Source organism: Miniopterus natalensis, chromosome 2 (genome assembly GCF_054644295.1).
Source record: "Miniopterus natalensis isolate mMinNat1 chromosome 2, mMinNat1.hap1, whole genome shotgun sequence".
NCBI lineage: Eukaryota > Metazoa > Chordata > Mammalia > Chiroptera > Miniopteridae > Miniopterus > Miniopterus natalensis.
The window spans coordinates 119,193,318-119,216,714 of record NC_142082.1 but is presented as its reverse complement, the minus strand read 5'-3'; the positions used below and the strand labels follow the sequence as shown (position 1 = coordinate 119,216,714).

Here is a 23,397-nt window from a genome sequence, read left to right as displayed (position 1 = left end):
GCCAGGGGCTTTCCCTAAGCAGAGTCCTGGGCATGCACCAGCCCGAGAGCCAGGCGGCTACGCAGTTTGTGCGCGTGAGTGTGTGAGCACACGTGTGCGTGCTCGCGTATGGCTGGTTCAATTTTGGGGCCTCAGGACATTCGGAGACAGAAAACCAAAGTTTCTATAACAACTGTTACGGTCGATCTCATCTTACTTTTGTCCTAAGTATGGCACCTATTATGCTTAAGAGTCCTAGGAACCGTCATTTTGTCTGATTGTATCCTTTGAATGTGACTACCAACAGTTACTTTTTTCTAATCCCCTAAGTGAATACCAAAATAAGGTCAATGAGAGACTCGAATTGCTAATGTTCAAAATACAAACTAATCTTCTATACTTTAAGTGACTGACTGGATAATCCTTTTCACTGCCCTTAAAAATTCAGTCAGTATTATCATGTAAAAAGATATGCTTTTCATAGTTGTCTTACAATCATAAACTATAACGAAGCAGCTGCAGGTTGAAAGATTATAAATATGTAATCACTATACAAAGATGCTTAAGAATCTGAGAAGTACATATACTGTCAGCTTACTTAGCCTAGTCAGTATTGACAGTGCTTCACTAATCCTTTCTTATGTCTTTATTTAAGACTAGGTTTCAGTCTCCTTTCCTCTCCCCACACTCCCTGATCTTACAGGAAGAGCAGAGCACTGACATCTTTTGTAAGAACCCACAGTAAGAAGAATTGAAGCGGGTGCAGTTAGAGCTTGGACACAGTGGTTCTTGGCTTTCCTTTTAGGCAGCAGGTACGGGAGCCATTGGAAGGTACATGTGTAGGGGCTACAGCCATCTGTTGACTGGTTGCTCGGAAGCCTTATGCTGTTAAGAAATGTAGTGAGTTTGAACTTCACATGACTGGAGTACCCCTGTTGATGAATTGGACTTGATGAGATTACTTTTAAAATAGCAGATTTACTTTAGAAGCTGCTTCCCGTCAGGGTGGGAGGTGGAGTAGAAGCATCTTGAAGGGGCTACTTCCTTTCCTAATGTGGCCCAGCACCTTCTGTTTCCTGCGGTCCCTTTGCCCTGCCTGTGTTCTTTCCTTTAAGAACCTCACTCTGCAGGGTTGATTCCTGTCGTCGCCGCTGCTCTTGCCTCTCCCGTCAGTTTTAAAGGACAGCCGAGATGAGCACTTAGACAGTCTTATAAGGCAAAGGGAGCCCGGCCGGGAGTGGCTCAGCGGTTGAGCATTGACTTAGGATCCAGGAGATCACGGTTCGATTCCTGGTCAGGGCACATGCCCACGTTGCGGGCTCGACCCCCAGTCGGGGGCCTGCAGGAGGCAGAGGGTCAGTGACTCTCTCATCATTGATGTTTCTATCTCTCTTTTCTCTCCCACTCCCTTCTTCTCTCTGAAATCAATAAAGATATATTAAAAAAAAAAAAAAAAAGGCAAAGGGAAAAATGCTATTAACCCTTCTAAACGTGTGGATCTCCTTCCCTGCTTTGAGTGTGCTGGAGGGGAACTGGCCAGGGTACTGCATGGCTGGTGAAATGCCATTTTACAAAATGCATTCCCATTTTTTTGTCATGATCTGAAAATATTTGAGAATTCTTTGTTAAATATCAAAAATGTCTGCTCAGAGTACTTGCTGCTTCCCCTCAATGGTGACCATATGGCTTAGCACCTTAAGCACTGGGTTGTGACTTAGGGACTGTGTTTGGATGTTCAAGAGTCCATTTTCTGTTATTGATGCCAGCTGAGACACCATCCATAAAATGTGAATAATAAGCTGAATGATGCTGGAAAGTAAAGGACAGTAATAAATTCTTCCCATCATTCTAAAGTGATATAAAACTGTGTGATAAATTATGGTAGAGACCATAGTGGAAGGGATACATTCTGAGTGCTTAGGAAGATAGATGTTTTTAATATTTTGGATTACTTTGGACCTGATTGGTTTGGCAATTAGTCCCTTGGGTGTGTACGTATGTGTGTAATGTGAATCCAGTAGTTCTGTGAATTTTCATTACCAATACCCTCTTATCCTGTCCCCCCCAAAACCAAATCTCATACTTATAAGGTTCTGTTAAGTTTAAACTTGTGTTTACTAATAACAATAAACACATTCTTTCATAAAAATAATCATTTTCAGAACTATAGTTATTATATAATAGTTGCTATTTTTCTGACTGTTACAACTGGAAGTAGAGAAAACAAACTTAACAGTTTTGTTAATCAATGCAGGCTACTTGTGGATAAGTCTCTGGTCTTGCTGAAATAATCAGCATAGCTCAAATATCTTTCTTCCTATGCGTTGGGCTTTCTAGAAGTCCAGGAAAAACAGACGAGAAGTAATTTGGTAAAAATTGGTAAATCCGGCTTCCAGTGTCAGGGTCTTTAGGTAAGCGTAGTTCTTAAAAATATTAGAGTATGATATTGTTCATATAGTTTTCAAACTTGTTGGCTCACTTATTCCAGGGACTAAGCTGTAAATAACAGAAATATTTCACACAAAGCTGTTATTTACCATGATAAAATAACTTCAGGTGAGTTAAGAACATCTTTCCTAGAGACCTTTTTGTTTTTAACACGTGTTGTAAACCTCATATAATCCTCCATTCTTCATACCTGCCATTCACAACTGGGAACACTAGAGAGGCCTTTCTTTTCTCTAAAAGAAGCACTATTATTATTCGAAGTTCGTGTCCTTAAGTTTTAAAAATGTCAATATGGCATAAATTACTGAACTTTTTCATTTTTAAACAATGCATTTGCACTATTGATATATTCCTCATGCATTTAAATTCTCTGATGAACTTGATGGAGAGGCACAGTGAACACACTGAGGAAATCATGATCTTAAGTAAAACATTAAATGATAAATAATATTTCTTTCTCCAGAGACCGGATCCCCAATTACAGCATCATGCATCGGATTAGGTAATTCTAAAACACCTCCTCCAGGGCAAGCAGGACAGTGTGTTCCAGGATACAATGGTGAGAAATGACCCTGGTTTTTAAAAATGTCTGAGGTTAATAAATTTGTTTTTTTGTTTGTGTGTATAGTGTGAATCATATCATATGAACCATGATAGGTGCTTAATAAGTATTTGATTGAATGAATACCTGTATTAACAAGGAATGCTTTAATATTTCTTAGCCAATTTGATCAAAAGTAAGATTGTAGACTTCTAAGAATATGTTCTAAATGACATCATAACCAAGAAAATAATATAATTTATAAGGCATGTTGAGGATATGGATGTGATAGATACAGAGAACAGACTGGTAATTGCCGGGGGAGGAGGGTTAGGGGACTGGGTGAAAAAGAGATTAAGATGTACAAATTGGTTATAAAGTAGTCATGGGGGCGTAAAGTGCAGCATAGAGAATATAGTCAATAACATTCTAATAACTATGGATGGTGCCAGGTGGGTACTACAGATATCAGGGGAACGCTTTGTAGAGTATGTGATTGTCTAACCACTATGCTGTACATCCCAAACTACTAAAAATAAGATTGACTATAAACTGTAATTGAAACAAAATTTAAATTAAAAATATATGGATATGAAAATATTATGAAACCTGCTACATACCAAGTATTTTGCATACATTATTTTATTTCAAGCCGAAATATATTTAATTCAGAGATATTATTACCATTTTAGAGATGAACTAAATGGTGCCCAGAGAGACTAAACAACTTTCCTAAGGTAACACAGCTGGTTAGGTCGCAAAGATGATGCAACCCACTGTGTTTTACTTATTTTGTTTGCTTGTTTTTGCTACAAAAGCTGCAGTTTTTTTTCATTATGCTACTTTTAAATTTAGGAGTGATGATAAGGCTTTGGAACCTTTTGGCTGAAAATAAATATAAAGACTAAGGATTCTAAAAGCAAAAATCTTTTCATCCACGCTGATGGTGTAGGACAATGAGATACATATCCTTCAGTATTTGTTAAATTGTTGGTAGTGATTTTAATAGTTCAATAAATTCCCTTGGACTCCATTCCCTAGTTGCATAATTATAGAAGTCATCCAACTTTTCAAACCTGTTTCCTATCCAGCATGCTTCGTGGGGTTGCTGTGTTGTGATGTAACACAATGAAGCATGAACACAGGCTACTGCCAGTAGAATGACTGCACCAAGTCTAAGCTAGAAATGCTACTGATAGTTCAGAGAAGCCAGGTGGACTGACCTGAGTTAGACTCATACATTCATTTTTTAGACAATGAAAATGAGGCACAGAAGTTGTTGTTTGTATGAGGTCACACAATTTAGCTTAATAGATTTATGAGAAAACCCAGCGTTGAGGGACAGAATGTGATTCCCACACACAGTTTGTATTTGCGTGTAAGTTACAAAATTGAGAGATTTGTCTTTTGCTTTTCTAACATAAAAACATTGTATTTTCCTGTAGGACAGTGGCTAGTTAAGAGAATGTGGGTCATTTGATTTAACCCAGCAGATATATTTATAGAAAAACATTTAAGATTTTTTTAAAGGGCAGATATAGATATTCTGTGAAGTAGGTGACATCTCCAGGCATGGGAGGGTGAATCCAGTTTTAGCAAAATCCTCCCTTTGAACAGTTCTGTCATCCCTACTCCTTTTGTCAGAAAGATTGCTTTAGTGCTGAGCTGTTTTTAGGGGCTGAAGATTGTGGGAGGTGTTGAACACGTTTCCCTTTCAGTAGTTCAGGGCCATTTTTATATCCAGTTGTAAGAAAGAGTTAAGCTTTGATGCCTCATGGAATTTCAGTACAGAAGTTTCCCGTCATCTGAAAGCCACTATAGGTTGAACACTAGGACTAAAGTGTTTATAGCCAAGGAAATAGTGACTTTATGACTTGCGATCTTGATATGTTTTGTGGTTTTTCAGAGATTCAGAAGCATAATGTAACAGTCAATATTAGAATAAAAAGGCAGTACGTACTCTTGAGAAAGCAAAGAAAACCATTTGTGTGTGTGTATGGAAAACATTCACTATAGTATAGCATAACTTCAGATTCACTGGATACCTTATACAAGCGGGCCACTTTATTTTTTTCCCAAGTAATTCTTATACCAGCACTATCAGAAAGGAGTTACCCTCGCTTTTTAGATAGGGAATTAAAGGGGTAATAGAATGTGCTCAAGGGCACATAGTAAATTGGCCACTGTACTGGGATTCGGGGAAACAAAGATGAATTAGGCTTGGCCTCCACTCTTAATGAACTCACAATCTAGTAAGAGACAGATAGCTACCTTGCTAATAATTGTCAGAATAGAATCTTAAAATAAAGTGCTCTGGGCACACAAAGAAGGGAGTGATTAATTTTTTTCTGGGGATAATGTCCTTCTTTTCTCATAGCTTCTTTCAATAAAATAACCTGGATGGATGAGACCATATAAAGAATCTATTAAAGCTTAAAACATGATGATATATCCTTGTTTCCAGTTCCCACTAAGGTTACTGAACATGGATACAAGCATTATTTCCTAAAATCTTTCAGGATTTTAACAGCATAACCCAGAAAGCACTGGGATAATATTTGGGAAGGTTAAATTGACCTATAAGGCTTGTAAGTGGATGTGAAGCCTTAAATCAGAAAACTGGGGTTCCTGTCTTTATATATGTTATTTTAAGGGCTTGAAGTATTTTTTTGGTGTATTTTAAAACTGTCTTCGTTTCCTTTAATTTTTGGAAAGCTGAACGTATTTTTAATGTTTTTGATGGAATGAAAGGCTATGTTTAAGTGGATATGAACATAGATTATGAAATTACTAGCATGTTTGAAATATGTCTTTATTTAAGAGAGATTCTAAGGAAAATTCATGATCTTATTAGAAAACAAAAACATGTAGTCTTTACGTTTTTGTGTGAGACATTTTAGCTTATATATGTTTATGGCTCCACATAGAATTAAGAGATGCCTTTTTTAAGCCAGAGTTTTGGGTGTTGAATATAGAAAACATGAAAATATTTAAGTTTTAAGGTCATGCATTTTTATTCAAAATAATTATTTATTATATTTATATTTTGTTTTGCAGTCATGATTTTGGATGACAACATGCAAAAACTGAAGGCTCGGTGTTTGGGAAATATTGTGGTAAAGTAAGTAAAATTTGCAATATTGCCATTTATAAGAGCAAGAATTGATATACAATTTTAAGAAAATGAAATGCTTGCAAGGAAGGATATTACTAGTGAGGAGGCTGCAGAATGAGTTTGTATATTGTTTGAGATTACACAGTGCCAACTCCTGTAATTAATACATGTAAGTCCCATGAAGTAGAACACATTTAGATACAATTTTTAAAAAGCTAAGTCTTGCATCTTTTTACTAACGTTTTTCTGATTATACAAGTAATTCATAGATGATAAAAGTAATTTAAATACCAAAAATACAAAAAGTAAATAAAGTTTATGTACTTCTACCCTGTTACACTGTTATTTTTGTAATATGTGTGTGTGTGTGTGTGTGTGTGTATTTTCTTTTGGCAGGAATTTTAGGTTTTTGAAACAATTCAGTTTATTCTTGTGTAGTGCTGTTTTTCCTTAACTCCGTTTCATGAGCATTTTTAACTTTTACTCTGCTTCCTAAAAATGTTTATTCCCATTCTAGGCCTCTTAGTCATTTTTTAATATTTATGGTTATAAATAGTTCTATATTGAACATCTTTTCTGTGTTGTTTCTTCTCCCTTTCTGATAAGTTTTGAATAGATCTCTAAAAGTGTGGTTACTGAGTCAAAGAGTAACATAATATAAAATCCCTGACTCATCAAGTATAATTCATTGCTAACATGTTTTGCCATTTGATAAAGTGCTATAATTTGAAAATATTTAAATTTACTTTGATTAAATCAGTACTTTAAAAATGTTATGCCAATGGAAGCTGAAACAGAAGTTGATTAAGTTGGGAGACACACAAAATGTGTCATTTTATTTATTTTTAACATTTTTTGTTTGTTTGTTAACCTTCACCGGAAGATATTTTTTACACTAACCATTTTTAGAGAGAGTGGAAGGGAGGGGGAGAGACACAGAGAGAGAAACATTGATGTGATAGAGAAACATGGATCAGTTGCCTCCCATACGCTCCCGACTGGGGATTTGTTTCACAATGTAGGTTCGTGCCCTGAGTGGAAATCAAATCCGAGACCTTTAGGTGTCTGAGATGAGGCTCCAACCAACCAAGCCATCCAGCCAGGGCCGAATGTGTCATTTTAATAATTGACAGAATTCAGCATGCTTCATAGGTTGCTGTGGTGCCTCTGATTTTGGAATTTTCACCAAATGGTTTAAGTAGCAGAATTTACTGATGTGGTTTAAGTAGAATGAGCGGCTATAAATAAAGGACATAGCATGTCAAGTCTTACAACAGGTTTGTTTTCCCATTTATTTGAAATAATTTTTATTATTTGACATTCTCAGATTGGTAGAAGATTGTCTCAGATTAAACCATTGTAAATTCTGTGAAAATTAAATGAAAAATAGTAGGTTAAAAAAATGTACTTCTTAGGTAACTTTACAAAAAGCTAAGAGCTGATACATATTCTGATGCAATTGTTTTCAGATTCTTACTAAAAACTTCAGATTTCTACTGTTGTTATCAGTAAATATGTAACCACTATATTACTTTTTTTTAAAGTTTAAATTTTAAGACATCTTTTTGGCAAATGGAAAAGTTAACTATTGAGTATATTATTTGTGGTCATATTTTTCTTAATCAGAATCCATATAACATAGAACTAATTGAAATTTGACCTGTATGGGAAAAAATGTTGGGGTTGCCAGGAGGGCTTGCAAAAGAACTAATCTGAACAAGATTTGCCAGTGGATGTTTATCTTGCTTAGGGAGGCACATGGTTTTTGAGAGCCTTTAAAAGCACTCTAGCAGCATATTTTTATATAACCTCTTAACTGTGAGTCATTTATTTCACAAAGCAACTTTTGCAAGATCTCAGTGGTGGCATTTGATACCAGCACATTTTTAAACCCCTCATGTGCTCTGCCCTCTAATTATTGGTGGCTTTGCCCCACATCTGTTAAAAAATAATAAAATATAATAATAACCCACAGAAACTATATTTTTTCCCTTAAAGCTATCAGTGTTACTTCAACTAATTGAAAGTAACACAACTACTGCCAAAAAGGCATTCTGTGGTTTAGGTTGTTGCCAATTCAGAATGATTTTTCTCCCTCTATATTCCTAAACAGGAAATTTTATTGTTCAGATCTGGGATTTTGAGATTTTGTTATAAATTACTTGAGGATACACTATATTATGACATGCAGTAGACTTTGATTCCTTCCTTAAGTTGATAGTGAAACTAGGTATTTTAAAATCTTATCTATTCTATATGTAGCATATATATATATATATATGTATATATATATTATATAACTATATTTAAAAGGTCAGGTAAAAATATTCAGAAAAAAAGTTATTACCAAGATCTCTCTTTTTTTGGTAGGTGGTTCTTAGAACCTTATTTCAGGAACTCATTTTTATATGTGAGAACAAGGATTTCCTTTTGAAGCCCACAAGTCCAATATCCATTCCACTCTAACTCATTGACCTGACAATTATCTCTGTACCCCAGTGGTTGCTTGTGGTATTTGTAAGATTTTTTTCACATTTAACATCTATCAAGAAGACTTGTTTGTGTCAGTCCATTAGTTATTTGGTGTGCCTTTTCTAGAATGGAAAATGGCCAATAATTTTTTTTTAAAAAGTGCATAATAAATAGACACTTAATTGAATTAAGTGAAAGCAAAAAAGCACACCTTGACTTAATAAAAATTATTGTGATTTAAAAAAAAATCAGCATGTAATTTGAAAGATAATCATTCTTTCTCTGTAGACCACATTTTATTTTATTTTTATTTTTACTTATTTTTTTGTTTGTAGACCGCATTTTAAAGAAGGTTTATGATCTGGAAGCAGTCCTTTCCAGAGACCAACTACATGGCCCCAAAACCACTTGGTGACCTGAAATGGTGTTTGATTAGGGATTATATATAGTGTCTGAGGTTCACAAAATATCCAGGATTCTAAATTTGAGAAATGTATAATCAAAATGAATACATGTTTAATGAAATATCTATAAAATTTTGCATCGTAACAACTTCATTGTCAATTTAGTCTTCATAAATTTTTTTAAATATGGTTTTTTATTGATTTTAGAGAGAGAGGAAGGGAGAGGGAGAGAAAGAAACAAACATCGCTGAGACAGTCATTGATCTGCTGCTTCCTAGTGGGGATCAGCCACAGCCTTTCATGTGCCCTGACCTGGAATCAAACCGTGACCTCCTGGTTCATGGGTTGACCGTCTTCATAAATTTTTTGTTTTATTTGCAAACAACTTTTAGGTTGTACTTTCTCACTTCTCATGATTCCTGAATATGTACAATGATAGCTGGGAAATAATAACCAATGGTAAACTATGTGTGTGGCTTCTTGTTAAATGATTTCAAAAGCAAAATTACAACCTTTTCATTTTTCAGAAAATGTTGTAGTTTATATGGAGTATTGCTATATTTTATATTCTTTTCATGGATAAGGGGTGAGGCCACTAGTAATAAGAATGACTCAGTCCATGAAGGGCTTAAAACTGACCCGGCATCAAAAGCTACTGCTGGGCATGCTTTGTATAATAATTTAAGTGGCATAGCCTTTGAAAGAGCAATATTCCCTAATGCTATTTATGTTCATTAATAATACTTACAATGATTAGAAAGAATAGAGGAAAAAATCTGCAAGGAATATTTGAAAAATATGGGGCTCAAACTATATTAAAATAAATCAGTAAATATAATGACTCATTGTTTTAATCCCAAATTTGTTTTTTGTAAGTAAGGCTATATAGCTTCTTGTTTTACTATAAGATCTGTTGTAAATAGTATAAATAACATTGAAAACTATCTCTGGCAGCTTTTTAAAAATCTGCAGCTACAGCCATATTTCCATAGTTTCCATGAAACTAAATGTAATAATTCAGTTTCTTATATTAAGATGACTCATCCCCACATCAAAAAAGTGATATGTAGTAATTTTGAGAAAAACTCTTGATCCCCTTGGTCTTCTAGAAATCCGAGCTTTGCTCTCCTGGGATTCCTTATCTGGAAGGTAGGCATTTTAGTGATTTCTAAACCACTGTGTACTTTAGGGTGCAATAAACATGAATCCTACAGTTTTTGTAGACTACTTGCATTCATAAGATTAACCTTCCTAGTAGAAAACTACACATCTGTACCGATGTTAGAAAATTTCTTTGATTTTGAAACTTACTCCAGGCAGTTAATTTAGTGGGAAGGTTATGATACCTGAATTGCTATGAATATAGAATGTTCATGGATTTTGGAAGGTGCTCTTGCAATTGCATTCAGAACTCCAAATTGCAGAAATAAAACTAGGAGTCAGTAAAACTAGGAGTCAACACAGAGCAGGGCATAAGAGAAAATTTTAACTGCATTCACCTTGCTCAGTACCACAGTGCTCGCTGTTACTAAAGCCATGGGTCTCTGGCTCTTCCTCTCTGGTGGGCGTACATTTTATCTGACCAGAGCCAGATGTTGCTGTTGGAAGTGCCGCTTGTCTGCAGCCTGTTGTTTCGGTGGCCTGTGCCCTGCAGGCAGTGATGGGGTGTGAGGGAGCTGTATGGCATTGTCCCAGTGCCTTTGTCTCGCGCCTGCCAGTTTCTCCGCCTCCAGATACTGAACTCTTGGCCCTTAATGATGTTTGTTTACATCTTTACTGCTTAGAAGAGTGATTGAGTCACTGTGCACTGTCTTGGGAGAGGGTCAGGACAGCTTTATTTTCATCAGTGTATCCTTTGAGCAAAATCAAGAATGTCATATAATTGTAATACCAATTCTTTTCTAAATCTCATATACAGATTTTAGTGTAATCTTTTAAAGCCTTACAACAACGCTGTGAGGTGGGCAGTGGGACAGATATTATCCTCATTTTAGACACGGAAAGCTGAACATCATTAGTAGTTATACAGCTAAAACTTACATTTATTACCCTCTCATTTGTCTGCCCAGAGAGAAAGAAGTTATGGCCTAGTTAGTCTCTTCTGGGGGGATAAAAAGTAGCTTCATGAGAAAAGCTCAAGTAAAGCCTAAGGACACCATAGGAAATACTGGGAGTGCAAAGCAGAGATCTAACTTCAGGATTCTCTAGGGATCGGGAGTTAGGTGTTCAAATTATTTTTGTTATTACAGGGGTTCCTGATGGAACCGTGAATAGAGACCATCTTTTAACTGGCATTGGCAGCATCTAGGGTTTATAGTTCACATTAGTCAGGAGTGTGTTACTTTCTACGTGATGGATGCTCCCCTTCCTCAGCTATTTAAGGATTTCTCTGCATTCTGATGCCTCCCCCTTCTTTCTCTCTCTCTCTCTCTCTCTCTCTCTCTCTCCTCCCTTCCCTCCTTCCCTCCCTTTCTCTCTCTCTCTCTCTCTCTCTCACACACACACACACACACACACACACACACATGAGTTATTCCTCTTTCCCCTTAAGATTGGTCTCTTTGGAAAGGACATACTCTAAGAGGAACTCCTGATTCACTACTGGATGGGTTGTAATAAAACTCCCCTTTTCACTCTGCTTGGAAGATTGGAGGAGCTGGGGAAAGTATCACAGGATGGTACATTTGAGCTTGGATTTGAAAGTGAGTATAGACAGGAACCAGTATATTTCTTAGTATACTCATAAATTTTCTTCTTTCTGCCAGTCCAATGTATTTTTGTTATTTTAACTGCAGAAAAAAACAAAACAAAAAACATGTCCTTTTTCTACCTCTTTAGAAAAGGAGCCCCACTATTCAGAAATAGTGCTCCCACTATTCCAGAAGGAAGACCTGCTTTTAATATAAAATAATGATTAGAATGGCAGTAAGGAAAGTTTTGATTTGGAATGCTCCAAAAAAGTTCTGCTCTCTCTGCTCTGTAGCTCATACACACCTCACTTCTGTCTGGAGCTTATTGCTTCTCTGTGTTTTTTTTTTTTGTTTTATTTTTTCCTTCATTGACATATGTTCACAAATACTTCTAATTCTGGAGCCCTCTCATCTCTGCTTTCTTTAGGACTACTATTTGGCATCTTCCAAGATTCTTTCTCTAGAGTCCCTTTTCAATATTCAAATAACAACATATGAACTTTTAAGGGTACTAGGGTTTATTAGTGAAGGACATAACATTTGTTTATTTTTATGCTACTAATCACTGGATGTAGTTTTGCATCTTGCTTTCCAGCCTGTTTTTTAGTTACAGCTGAGGATAATGAAGTAGCTTTCTGGGGGCATCTTAAAAATGGACAAACGATAGTGTGGGGAAGGCCTGGGGTGGAGGGGGCCAAAGGGCGTAAAAAGGAGGACATCTGTAATACTCTCGACAATAAAAATTAAACCTATCAAAAAATGACTTGGGACAGACACTTAAAGCCATTGCCAGCAGGTCCATGCCTTGGCAAGTGTTAAAATCTTCTCTCCCAGTTCCCCCGGCAGTACAGGGTTTAACTGCCTGCTGTGAAACTCGCCTGACAAACATCTTAAATGTTTGCAGTTTCTTCATTTCATTGACTTCCTGGGATAGACTTCATTCGTGACAGCCTTTCTCCCTACCTGTATTTCAAAGAATATACTCGTTGCTTGTAGTGCACAATATGCCAGCATGTTCTTGGGTCTGAAGCCGGAGTTTCTGTCTCCGTGTCATCAGTGTCCAAAGCGGTGACTGAGGAGCGCCAGCCCCGGCGGCATAGGCCGAGTGGAGGGAGCCGATGCCCAGGCTAATGCGTGCGTGACACAGGACGGAATAAGGCCCCTGAGGAGTTCCTCCGCTGCTTGCTCCTCTAACTTTCCACTTTCACCCTCACCCCACTGCTACTCCTGCTCAGACCTTTCGCATCCTGAATCAGCCTGCCTCCCGCGTTAAACCCCTGGCTTACAGATCTCCTGCCAGCGACCCGCACTTTTGAAAAGTGCAACCCAGCCTCGCTGCCCCCACTTGCCTCCTGTTTACCCCTTAATCACCTCAGCTGTTGCCTCTTTCACTCTGCTGGAGTGGAAATCTCGAGGATACTCAAAATATCTTAATTACTGAATTCCATGACCTCTGTCGAATCCACTTTCAAACAATAGTTGCTCTTCATTTGGCCTTGTTCAGTCTGTATTAAAACTCCGCTCTGGTGGCCCCTAAGATGCTGTTTCTCTTAGTTCTCATATATTTCTCTGGTTCTTATTTTGCTTTTGTTCAATGGCCTTTTTTGTTTTGGTTGCTCTTCTTTAACACTAGTGTTTGACCTTGGATTTCTCCTTACTCTGCACTGCCTCCCTGGGTCATACCCTTGGCACATTAGTCTTAATGTCCAAGGTCTGTGGGCATATAGGACCTTATGCAGACCTTTCTCCCAGGAATGAGAGATAGTATAAAAACTGATACTGTTCCTGTTCTTCAGACAATTTATGCAGATATTTAAAGTTTTGTGCAACAGCTAAGAAAGCTTGTGTCCTTAAAGCTTTCCTTTTCTCTGGAGGATGGCTACCTATACTTTTAACCCTCTATGCTTTTATTAATTATAAGAATATAACCTATCTGTTATCAATTTTTAGTGCCATATTTTTCTCAGGAAGTAAAAGAAAACATAGATTATCAGCCATCTTCTTGGGAAGAAGAGAGTCTGTAGAGGTATTCAACTTCTGAAGTATAAGATATTCCCTCTCATACCAGTAACTCACATACTGGAAAATGTGAAACTCTTGGTCCCATGTATACTCACTGAATTAGATACATGCTAAACCACCAGGAAATGTTCAATATACTAAGTACTAACTCATATGGATAATTATTGCAAACACCTAAGCATCTCCATTTACTGTGAAGAGACAGTGTGTGGATGCTGGCGGAGCAAAATCTTGAATTTGGGGTAGATAAAATGAAAGAAATGCTTATTTAACAACATGTTCTTCTACATGCATCGTTCTCAGTATGGACAATGTTATGTGTTTAAAGATTTGAATCAGAATTTCTGTGTATCAGCAATCAGGTGGAACTAAAAAACAGCTGCTCTCATTAAACCTGACATGTGAATTCTAATTTGCCTCAAACCCCACTACTCTCCGTTGTCCCCAATCCAACCTTAATGTCAGTTTCCATTCATTTATCACAGTTACCTTTTGTTTTTCTTACTGTAAGGAGATATTTTCTTATAGCCATGTATCTACTTAAGGCAGAATGGACTGTATATCATGACATATTTCTTGGAAACAACTGAAAATTATTTCTTATTTAATGTGCAAGCAGAATGCATCTCCATCAGGTTTATTGCTGTTGTTTACATATAGTTGGCTTCACTCATTAATGATACTTCTTTTGGTCCACAATGGATTTTGATTTGTCACCTCTTTTTACTGTCCTCTTCATTTATATATCCTCAGCATCTTGAAAATGTTGCTAATAAATTTAGAATGACTTTTAGTGGTTTCCATCTTTCTGTTCTAGTTTAATGTTTACTAATTAATAATTTTACACTGGTTTTTAAAATACTAGCAATTAAACTGATTAAGTGAAATTATTTACATGATGATTTAGAAGGATTAACATAACAAAGTCAGCTAAAAGGACCTGAGGGGATGACTTGCTTTCTCCTGCTACCTTCATCCAGGTTTCTTGATGAGCTATAATAGTAACAAAGGCAACAGCAACATAGCAGTATCTCTGTAAGTTTTTCCCCCACAGATTACAAAATGCTTTCACATACATTAAAAAATATTACAGAAAGAAGCTTTAACAAGGGAGGGCCTACTGGGAGGCTGGACATGGTGGAAATGGACAATTGCAGCTGGGCTGCTGATCCCACTTTTAACCTGACCCCATTTTCTGCCTGACAGAAAGTGAGAATACAATTCAGTGCCTCCCAGGTCTAACCTTGTAGTGGAGGATGCATGAAGTTGTCTCATGTGGGCAATAGCCCTGTGTTCAATTTTCTTACTTCGTGTTCAATTTTCTCGGCATCAACACTGTAAAGTAATCATTTCACTTAGTATTTTTATTGTGTGAGTACAGGAAGATAGGTTTTTGAAAATTCTTAAGTTTTACAGCATCTAAACTTCCAAACTGTAAAGCATCTAAGAGATTTCCATATCCAGAAAACACACTGTTAGGTAGCACTTCCTACAGGGAACTGATATAAGAATGCATTCATTTATTTATAGATAGTATAGATTAGATTAGATTAATAGATAATTAATAGATGATAGATAGATGATAGATAGATAGATAGATGATAGATAGATAGATAGATAGATAGATAGATAGATAGATAGATAGATAGATGATAGAGAGAGAGAGATTAAGCCCTTGCCATATGTGTAACTCCCGCTTGGTAATATGGAGGTATAAAGGAAATATAAGCATGTTATCAGTGGAAGTGGGGTTCTTGGGGTACTACTGGAATAGGAATTTCTGGAGGTCCTCAAGGAAAGATGAGATATGGTAGAAAGCTTTATTTCTGTGGAATTACACCCCTGAGTTTCCAAGGTCCCATTTCCCTCAGTCTCATCATAGAAGAAATATAGCCATAGCTCCAGCAGAGCTAGAATCACAGCCAGTGTCCAGAGTTTCCACTCCACCTTGGAGCATTGTCCAGTCCAGCATCAGGCTAGCTTAGCTTGTGTTCCCTGCTGCGGTCCATAAATCCACTGGAAGTGGGGCCTGCAGGGCCACATAGCCATGGAAGCAACATGAGAAGGAACAAAGCCACAGAGCCAAGAGAACCCAGAGCCAAGAAGCCACAAGAGCCACACAAGAGAGGGAATTCTTTTGTAGATTATGTATTCCCAAATTTTCGGGGGCTTGTAGTGGTTCTGCCCCTTCTAGTGAATGATCTCTGTTCCCAGGTTTGACTAGCAGACATCTTTCTTATGTCACCCAACTTTACTGTGCATGCACCCATCTCCGCTTTGTTGGACCCCTTTCCCCAGTGATCTGGAGGGAATGGGCCTGTGGTTCCCTGGAGAGTGTGAAATTGCATCTTCCTGGTGAAGCTTCCCAAATGACATACCTATAATGTCTGGCTTTCCTTTTTCTCCTTTCCTATTATAAATAACTAGCTTGTTACAACAGTATCAAGAGGAAACTGGTTGGAAAAAAAGAGATGTATACTACCTTCTATTTTGTTCATAGGAGTGAGATATCACATAGGTCTGTATGGTCCTGAAAAGAAATAATTGAATATGGAGTAGTGAGGGGGAATTCTCGAGTCAGGAGGCACATTTATTGTGAAGATAAGATTGTTCATGGGATGCTTAATTGGAACGTTCAGTTACACAGAGACAGGCAGTTGGTGCCTTGATATTTAAAAAAATGAATTGATTTGCCCATGATAGAGGTATGTTTCCCTTAAAAAGTATTTCAGTGATGCATTTTGGTTTCTTTTAGCATTGTTATTCCGCTTTTTGAAACAATGGTTGCTACTAATAACTATTTGAATGCCAAATGTGTGTGCCTTTTGTGCCTTTCAGAAACTATAGTCATCTCTCAGTGACTCTGCTGTGTAGAGGTCAACTACTTCAGCTTCAATTAGAAGTGATCTATCCAGCAGATTTAGGGGTTGCATTTTAATGATAGAATTTGAATTATAATTATCTATCACACTAGAACATTATTAGTTCTAAGCAATCTGCCTTTTTTACCACTTTCATCATAATTCTAACTGTTCTGTTTTTATATAAGGTTGCCATTACCACCTGGGGCTTTTTCAGGACTCTGGAAGAATCAGGAAGCATTCAAGCATTTATACTTTGAAAAATTTCCAGTAAGACATTTATTATACTTTTTTTTTTACCTTCTTATATACTTCTCTATAGTTCTTGGCAACTTGCTCCTAAAATTATAGATGACAAAGCAACTTTGAAAGGTTATCTGGACCATTTTCCAGATTTCAGGGATTATAACGCCCAAACCACACAAAGAGTCATTTTTATATTTGTTTTTATTAGTCTCTGGACATAACATTTCTCAGTTTGCTTTAACAGCTTTTCCTGAAATATAATAACCCTCAGTATCAGAAAAATAACCTGTGAAAGTAACACTTCTTTGAGCTTTCTATATTATTTCCTCCACTGGACTCCTTCACAGACTGAGAGAACCTGATCAGAATTGAAGACCTCTTTACCTCCTCTGCTCCTGGTTATGTGAGCAAAATTCATTTGGCTTGTCAGAAGTTGTATTTTTCCATCTCTTTACCTCTTATGACATTCTTTCCTGGGCGTTCTCTGAGCTCTTTATTTTAAAATCACATTTTAAAACACAGATATGGGATAGATACAGTGTTCTCAACACCCAACATACAGTGACCTGGATAAAAAAAAAATGTCTTCCTGTTTTCTGTTTTATAATGTACCTGTTCCTCATGTGTTTTGTGTTTATAACAGAACTTTATTGATATACACATCAGGGTCCCACAATCATATTTTTGCTGTCCTTTCACTTCTGTTTCTTTCTTTAAGAGAGACACCTGGTCCTCATTATGCACTAGGTAAAAAGAATGATCAGAATTTCATTAAAAAGAAAAAAGCGAGTCTAAGTATTTAGCATTCTATCTTTTTTATTTGTGAGTGGACAGCTAACCTAATCAACTAGACAAATGACAAGAATTAAAATAGCTTCCTTTAGAAAGAGATCTCACAGTTAAATGACCTCAGTAGCCAAGATTAAACATGCCCCTGAGGGCCTGTGGCAGGGAAGATTTGTCAATATAGTTGACTTCAGTCAGCCCAATCTATCTGCCTGACGGGCCACAGTTAAATCATCAGAATACTAGTATGATTAATTACAACCTGCCAATGGCAAATAATATGTGCATGTGGCTTTAGCATGATCACCTTTAACACTGAAAGTTTTTTCAATGTCCCAGTTTATATTTAATCCATACTGTACTCTGTCTTGTTACCCTGACCTCAACACCCACATCTAAGCATGGAAGGATTAAGAAACTTGACCATAGCTTAGCAGAAACAGAGCTAACATTTGAACCCATATAATCTGGCTCCAGAGCCCATGCTCTTGAACTCACACTACAGGTTGTCTAATAGTAATTGCAATGAGTCCCAATTACTGAGGGCTCATGATGTGCCAGGGTCGGCCCTCTTTATATACACCATCTCCTTTGTGCTTCACAAAAGCCTTCTACATTTTGTTACCCCATTTAACAGATGAGCATGCTGAGTGTCAGAAAGATTAAAAAACACAAATATTGACTCACTGGGATTCGTCCCAAAGCCCGTGCTCACAAACATAGGTACCAAGATAAGTCAGAAACATTAGGGAAGTAATATTTCTTTCTTTCTAGTTTTTCTTTTTGACTCTTCATTCATGACTTTTGGACCAGTGAATTTGGGCTGCTCCTTTGAGTTGATTAAAAACTTAATTTCATATTGACTACTTAACTGTGTTTCACTGAAGCTCTATTTCAGTGCTGTTCTATATTAATAAACTGTGCTCTATTTTGTGATTATTCATAGAGAGCTTTAAAGCTTTTATATATTAACACAATTAGAAAAGAAATCTACCAAAGAATTACTGTGCAGTACTTTGCAATTACTTTGCAATACCATTACTTTGCAATGCCTTTGAAGCAGAGGCTAGTATCTCATCTCACTTCCTCTCCTATGGATTTTCATGCTCTCCACACACTCCACATTCCTCTCTGGGTGATAGTATGGAATATTAAACGCATGCACACACATACATATATTTGCAATTGGAAATATTGAGCTATTACTTTTTACTTAAAAAAAAAGAAATTTGGTTCATAAGCTTTACAACTTTAAGTTCAAACACTTATAAGAACACTAATTTATTCTTGGTTATTAGAGTAGCAAAGAGTTTCTATTAAGCTTTCAAAATCAAAAGTAATTCAATTGCATAGGCTAGTTATGAAAAAAGTCTATTGCATACAGTAAATTTATTTTTATGACATTTTATATTTTACCAAGCTTAAAAATGATTATATTACCTAATGGCACATGCTAATTAGACATTATTTATTCTTATTTTCAGGGATATTATGACACCATGGATGCTGGTTACATGGATGAAGACGGCTATTTGTATGTTATGTCTCGAGTTGATGACGTGATAAATGTTGCAGGTCACAGGATTTCTGCAGGTGCCATTGAAGAGGTATTGATGAATATTGGTCTTCTAAGTAATGTTTAGGAACAGAGCTGAGCTAAAGTCAATATTGAGGTTAAGTCATTCAACCTGGAAAATCACCACACCCTTCATTTGAAGCAGAGGCTAGTATCTCATCTCACTTCCTCTCCTGTGGATCTTCATGCTCTCCACACACTCTCACATTCCTCTCTGGGTGATAGTATGGAATATTAAACATGCGCACACACACACATATATAATGTCTGTTGTTTATGGGACAGTCCATATACATTTGGTTCTTTTTTTTAAATTTATCTTTATTGTTGAAAGCATTACAGATGTCCCCTTTGATCCCCCATTGATCCCCTCCACCCTGCATCAACGCCACCCCCCAGGCCTTCCCTATACCAATGTCTGTGTCCATAGGTTATGTGTATAAGCATATAAGTTCTTTGATTAATCTCTCCCCACCCACTACCCAACCCCCACCTTCCCTCTGAATTCCCTCAGTCTGTTCCACCCTTCTATTTCTCTGGATCTATTTTGTTCATCGGTTTATTTTGTTTATTATATTCCACATATGAGTGAGATCATGTGGTACTTGTCTTTCTCTGACTGGCTTATTTTGCTTAGCATAATACTCTCCAGTGCCATCCATACTGTCCCAAAGGGTAAGAGATCCTTCTTCTTTACAGCTGTATAGTATTCCATGGTGTGAATGTCCCACAGCTTTTTTATCCACTCATCTGCTGATGGGCATTTGGGCTGTTTCCAGATCTTAGCTATTGTAAATTGCACTGCTATGAACATAGGGGTGTGTAAGTTCTTTCTGATTCTTGTTTTGTGTTTCTTAGGATATATTCCTAGAAGTGGGGTCAAATGGCAGTTCAATTTTTAATTTTTTGAGGAAACTCCATACTGTTTTCCATAGTGGCTACACCAGCTTTCATTCCCAAAATCTTCTGCACAGCAGAAGAAACTATCAGCAAAACAAAAGGGAGCCCACTGTATGGGAGAACATATTTGACAATGACAAGTGTGATAAAGGGTTAATATCCAAAATATATAAGGAACTCATACAACTTAACAAAAGGAAGACAAACAATCCAATTAAAAAATGGGCAAAGGACCTAAATAAACACTTCTCCAAAGAGGACATACAGATGGCTAAGAGACACATGAAAAAATGCTCAAAGTCAGTAATCATCAGAGAAATGCAAAGTAAAACTACAATGAGGTATCACTTCACACCTGTCAGAACAGCTACCATCAACAAATCAACAGATGACAAGTGCTGGGAGGATGTGGAGGAAAGGGCATCCTAGTACATTTGTTTCTCAATACTTGCTACTTGATTGCTTCTAGCTTCTTGATTTTCTCCTGCTTGATCACTGGGTTTGCATACAGCCTTTAAGTGGTGCAAATTTAAACATTTTATTGTATTCTTAAATCCTGAGAATTTTCTGCCAATATAAGTTAAGCAAAGTCTCCAGAAGAATTTTTAAAAGCATTTTTAATTTTTCACCTTTACATAGAGTAAAATCCACTTTATTGTTGTACAGTAATATGAGTTTTTTTAAATTTATCTTTATTGGTGAAAGTATTACAGATGTCCCCTTTTTCCCCCCCTATTAATCCCCTTTACACTGCTTCCCCCACCCAGGCCTTTACCACCCTGTTGCCTGTGTCCATGTGTTGTGCATATATGCATATAAGTTATTTGAGTTTTTTACTTGTATAGATTCTTGTAACCGTCACCACAGACAGGATACAGAAAAATTTCAACACTGTCCAAGAATTTCCTCATAATGTCCCTTTGTATTCTGACCCTCTCTATACCTGACCCCTGGTAACCACTGAATTTTCCCTGCTCCTTTGTTCATGCGTTCTCTAGGATGTCATATAAAGAAATAATGCAGTATGTAACCTTTTAAGACTGGATTGTTTACGTCATCAATACTATTCTGTCTTCAGACTGTAGTTTTATAGAGTGTGTTAAAGTTGAGAAGTAACCACATTTGCTCTTTCTCTTTAACAAATGTTTTGGGTGCCTGGTTTTCTTTCTTCTTTTTTTCTATATATATTTTAGAATGAGCTTTGATTGTTATAATTCCTGCATGGATTTTGATTGGGATTTTGTTAAATCTATGTAGATTGATTTGGGAAAAATTGTTATTTGAACTATACTGAATCTTCTAATTCATAAGGTTTTTATTATGCCTCTCCATTTATTTGTTTTTTTTCAATATGTTTTATCAAGATTTTGCACTTTTAATTTACAGAGTCTGATCATATTTTGTTAGATTTATACCTATGTATTTAATATTTTCAGTTATAAATAGATTTTAATTTTATTTATTTTTATTGTTTTCAAATTTCCATAGCTAGTCCATAAAAACACTATTGACTTTTTAAACTGATACGTATCCTGTGATCTTATTAAACTCTTACGACTTTTAGTTTTTTTGGTTGTTTGTTTTTGATATCCTATGTGGACAATAATGTCTGTAAATAGAGATGGTTTTAGTGTTTTCTTTCTAACCTGATGTCTTTTTTTTTTTTCTGGCCTTCTTGAAATGGCTAGAACTCCCAGTATGATATTAAATAAGGGTGGTGAAAGCATACATCCTTGTCTTGTTCAGTTATCTCAGGGTAAAAGAATTTACTATCTTGACATTTTAAGTCATTTGGTTCTTTTTGTAACTTCTGGTGTTTCTTTCTGAGAAATTCTATTTTCATTTATTCTAAAAGTATTTGTCCATACTCCTGGGCCTTGTATTAATTTTATCCTGAATGTGCAAAGATGTGCTCTGGGTAAAAGATTTCTTAATAATAAGTGTGTCATCATCTTCTTACCCAGGTCTTATTCTTAGATGACCCATGAGAACCAATGGGAAATTTCCCTACATCAGTAACCAGGCACTCCATAGTTGAGAAATAAGGAAAATAATTTTTCTTGGTTTATAAAGGGGAAGGAGGTAGTTACCTTTCACCTCTCCTGAAAGAGTCTCCTTGGAAACCTGAAGGCCTGCATTCAAACTTCATCTCTTTGATATGTAAATTAAATCTCTCCAGGAGCCAGATAATCCCAAGTGTTCAATTTTTACAACCTATAAACATTTCCCAGTTCTGAGGCTTCATCTTTTTGACATTCAAGTATCTTGGAAAATAGTGAGCCAGTCTCCCTGGCACCTTGGAAGTTTAGCCTGGGGATCTACTCTAGGCTGTAATCATTTGGCCCTCCCAGGGAACTAGAAAAGTTTTATAATCCTGTTAGATCAGAGCAATTAACTAGACAAATAGCTATATCTCTAATTCTCATGGTATTTGAAAATTCTCTTACAGGAGAAATTCAGGAAAGTTTTATTTCCCCGTGGTTGTAATGGCTGCATTAAAATATTTGTCTGATGATTCTAATATTTGGGTTATCTTGACTTTGCATCTGTTCGTTGTCCTTTTTTCTTAATGGGCATTTAGGTTTTCCTCATTTTTTAGTGACCTGTAATTTTAGATTTTATCCTGGATATTTTGAATATTACATTATGAGATTCTGGATCCTGTTTAAACTATCTAGATTTGTGTTCTTAAGATTTTTTTATTTTAGCAGGTGGTCAACTCAGTTAAGATCAGATCCCATTTCCTCACCCACTTTTTGTAGACTGTGGTTTCAATGTCAATTTACTTTTCAAAGCCGTTGCAGTGCTACTCTAGTTCATCTCATGTGTGTCTCCCCCAAAGGTCAATCTGAAACTCCTAAGTGTTCAAAATCTTCCCTGTGCTCATTCTGTTACTGAACTAAAGGGGTTTGTTTGCCTGTGTGCATCAAAGCCCAGTCAAATGTGAAGAGCAGTTTGCAGCCAAGAAAGTAAAAGTTTATTTTGAAGGAAATGGTGCCATTCCCAGAGTCACAGGTGAGCTCATGCTCCAAGACCTGGCTCCCTGACTGTTAAATTGAGGTCTGAAAAATCGAGAGTTTACTGCTTTTGAGTAAAAGGAAATAATTTTATAAAATGTCTTGGAATACGTGACCTTTATGTGCAATCACAATATTATCTTCTTTTCAACTGACTCTGGATTTTGCAATAACCTGAAATTGAAATTTATGTTTCAGCTATTTTAGTGTGTTAGCAAAAGGTGGTTCTGGTTGCATGAAGTTTTAATTTCTTGCTTGTAGGAGATTATTTCCAATATTTATTTGCATTTCTGGCAGACTCAGCTAATCAAAATATGGAGATTACATATGCACAGATCTT

The 23,397-nt window shown here is 36.5% G+C and overlaps 1 protein-coding gene across 1 annotated transcript in view; it reads left to right on the top strand.

Moving 5' to 3' along the window:
• Positions 1-23,397, top strand: part of ACSS3 (acyl-CoA synthetase short chain family member 3) — a 140,479-nt gene that overhangs the window by 109,309 nt on the left and 7,773 nt on the right. Inside the window, exons 10-13 of the mRNA XM_087814519.1 lie at positions 2,891-2,986; positions 6,026-6,089; positions 16,721-16,802; positions 19,049-19,171. Of these exons, the coding sequence (XP_087670645.1) occupies positions 2,891-2,986; positions 6,026-6,089; positions 16,721-16,802; positions 19,049-19,171 (365 nt within the window). The remainder of the gene's footprint in view (positions 1-2,890; positions 2,987-6,025; positions 6,090-16,720; positions 16,803-19,048; positions 19,172-23,397) is intronic.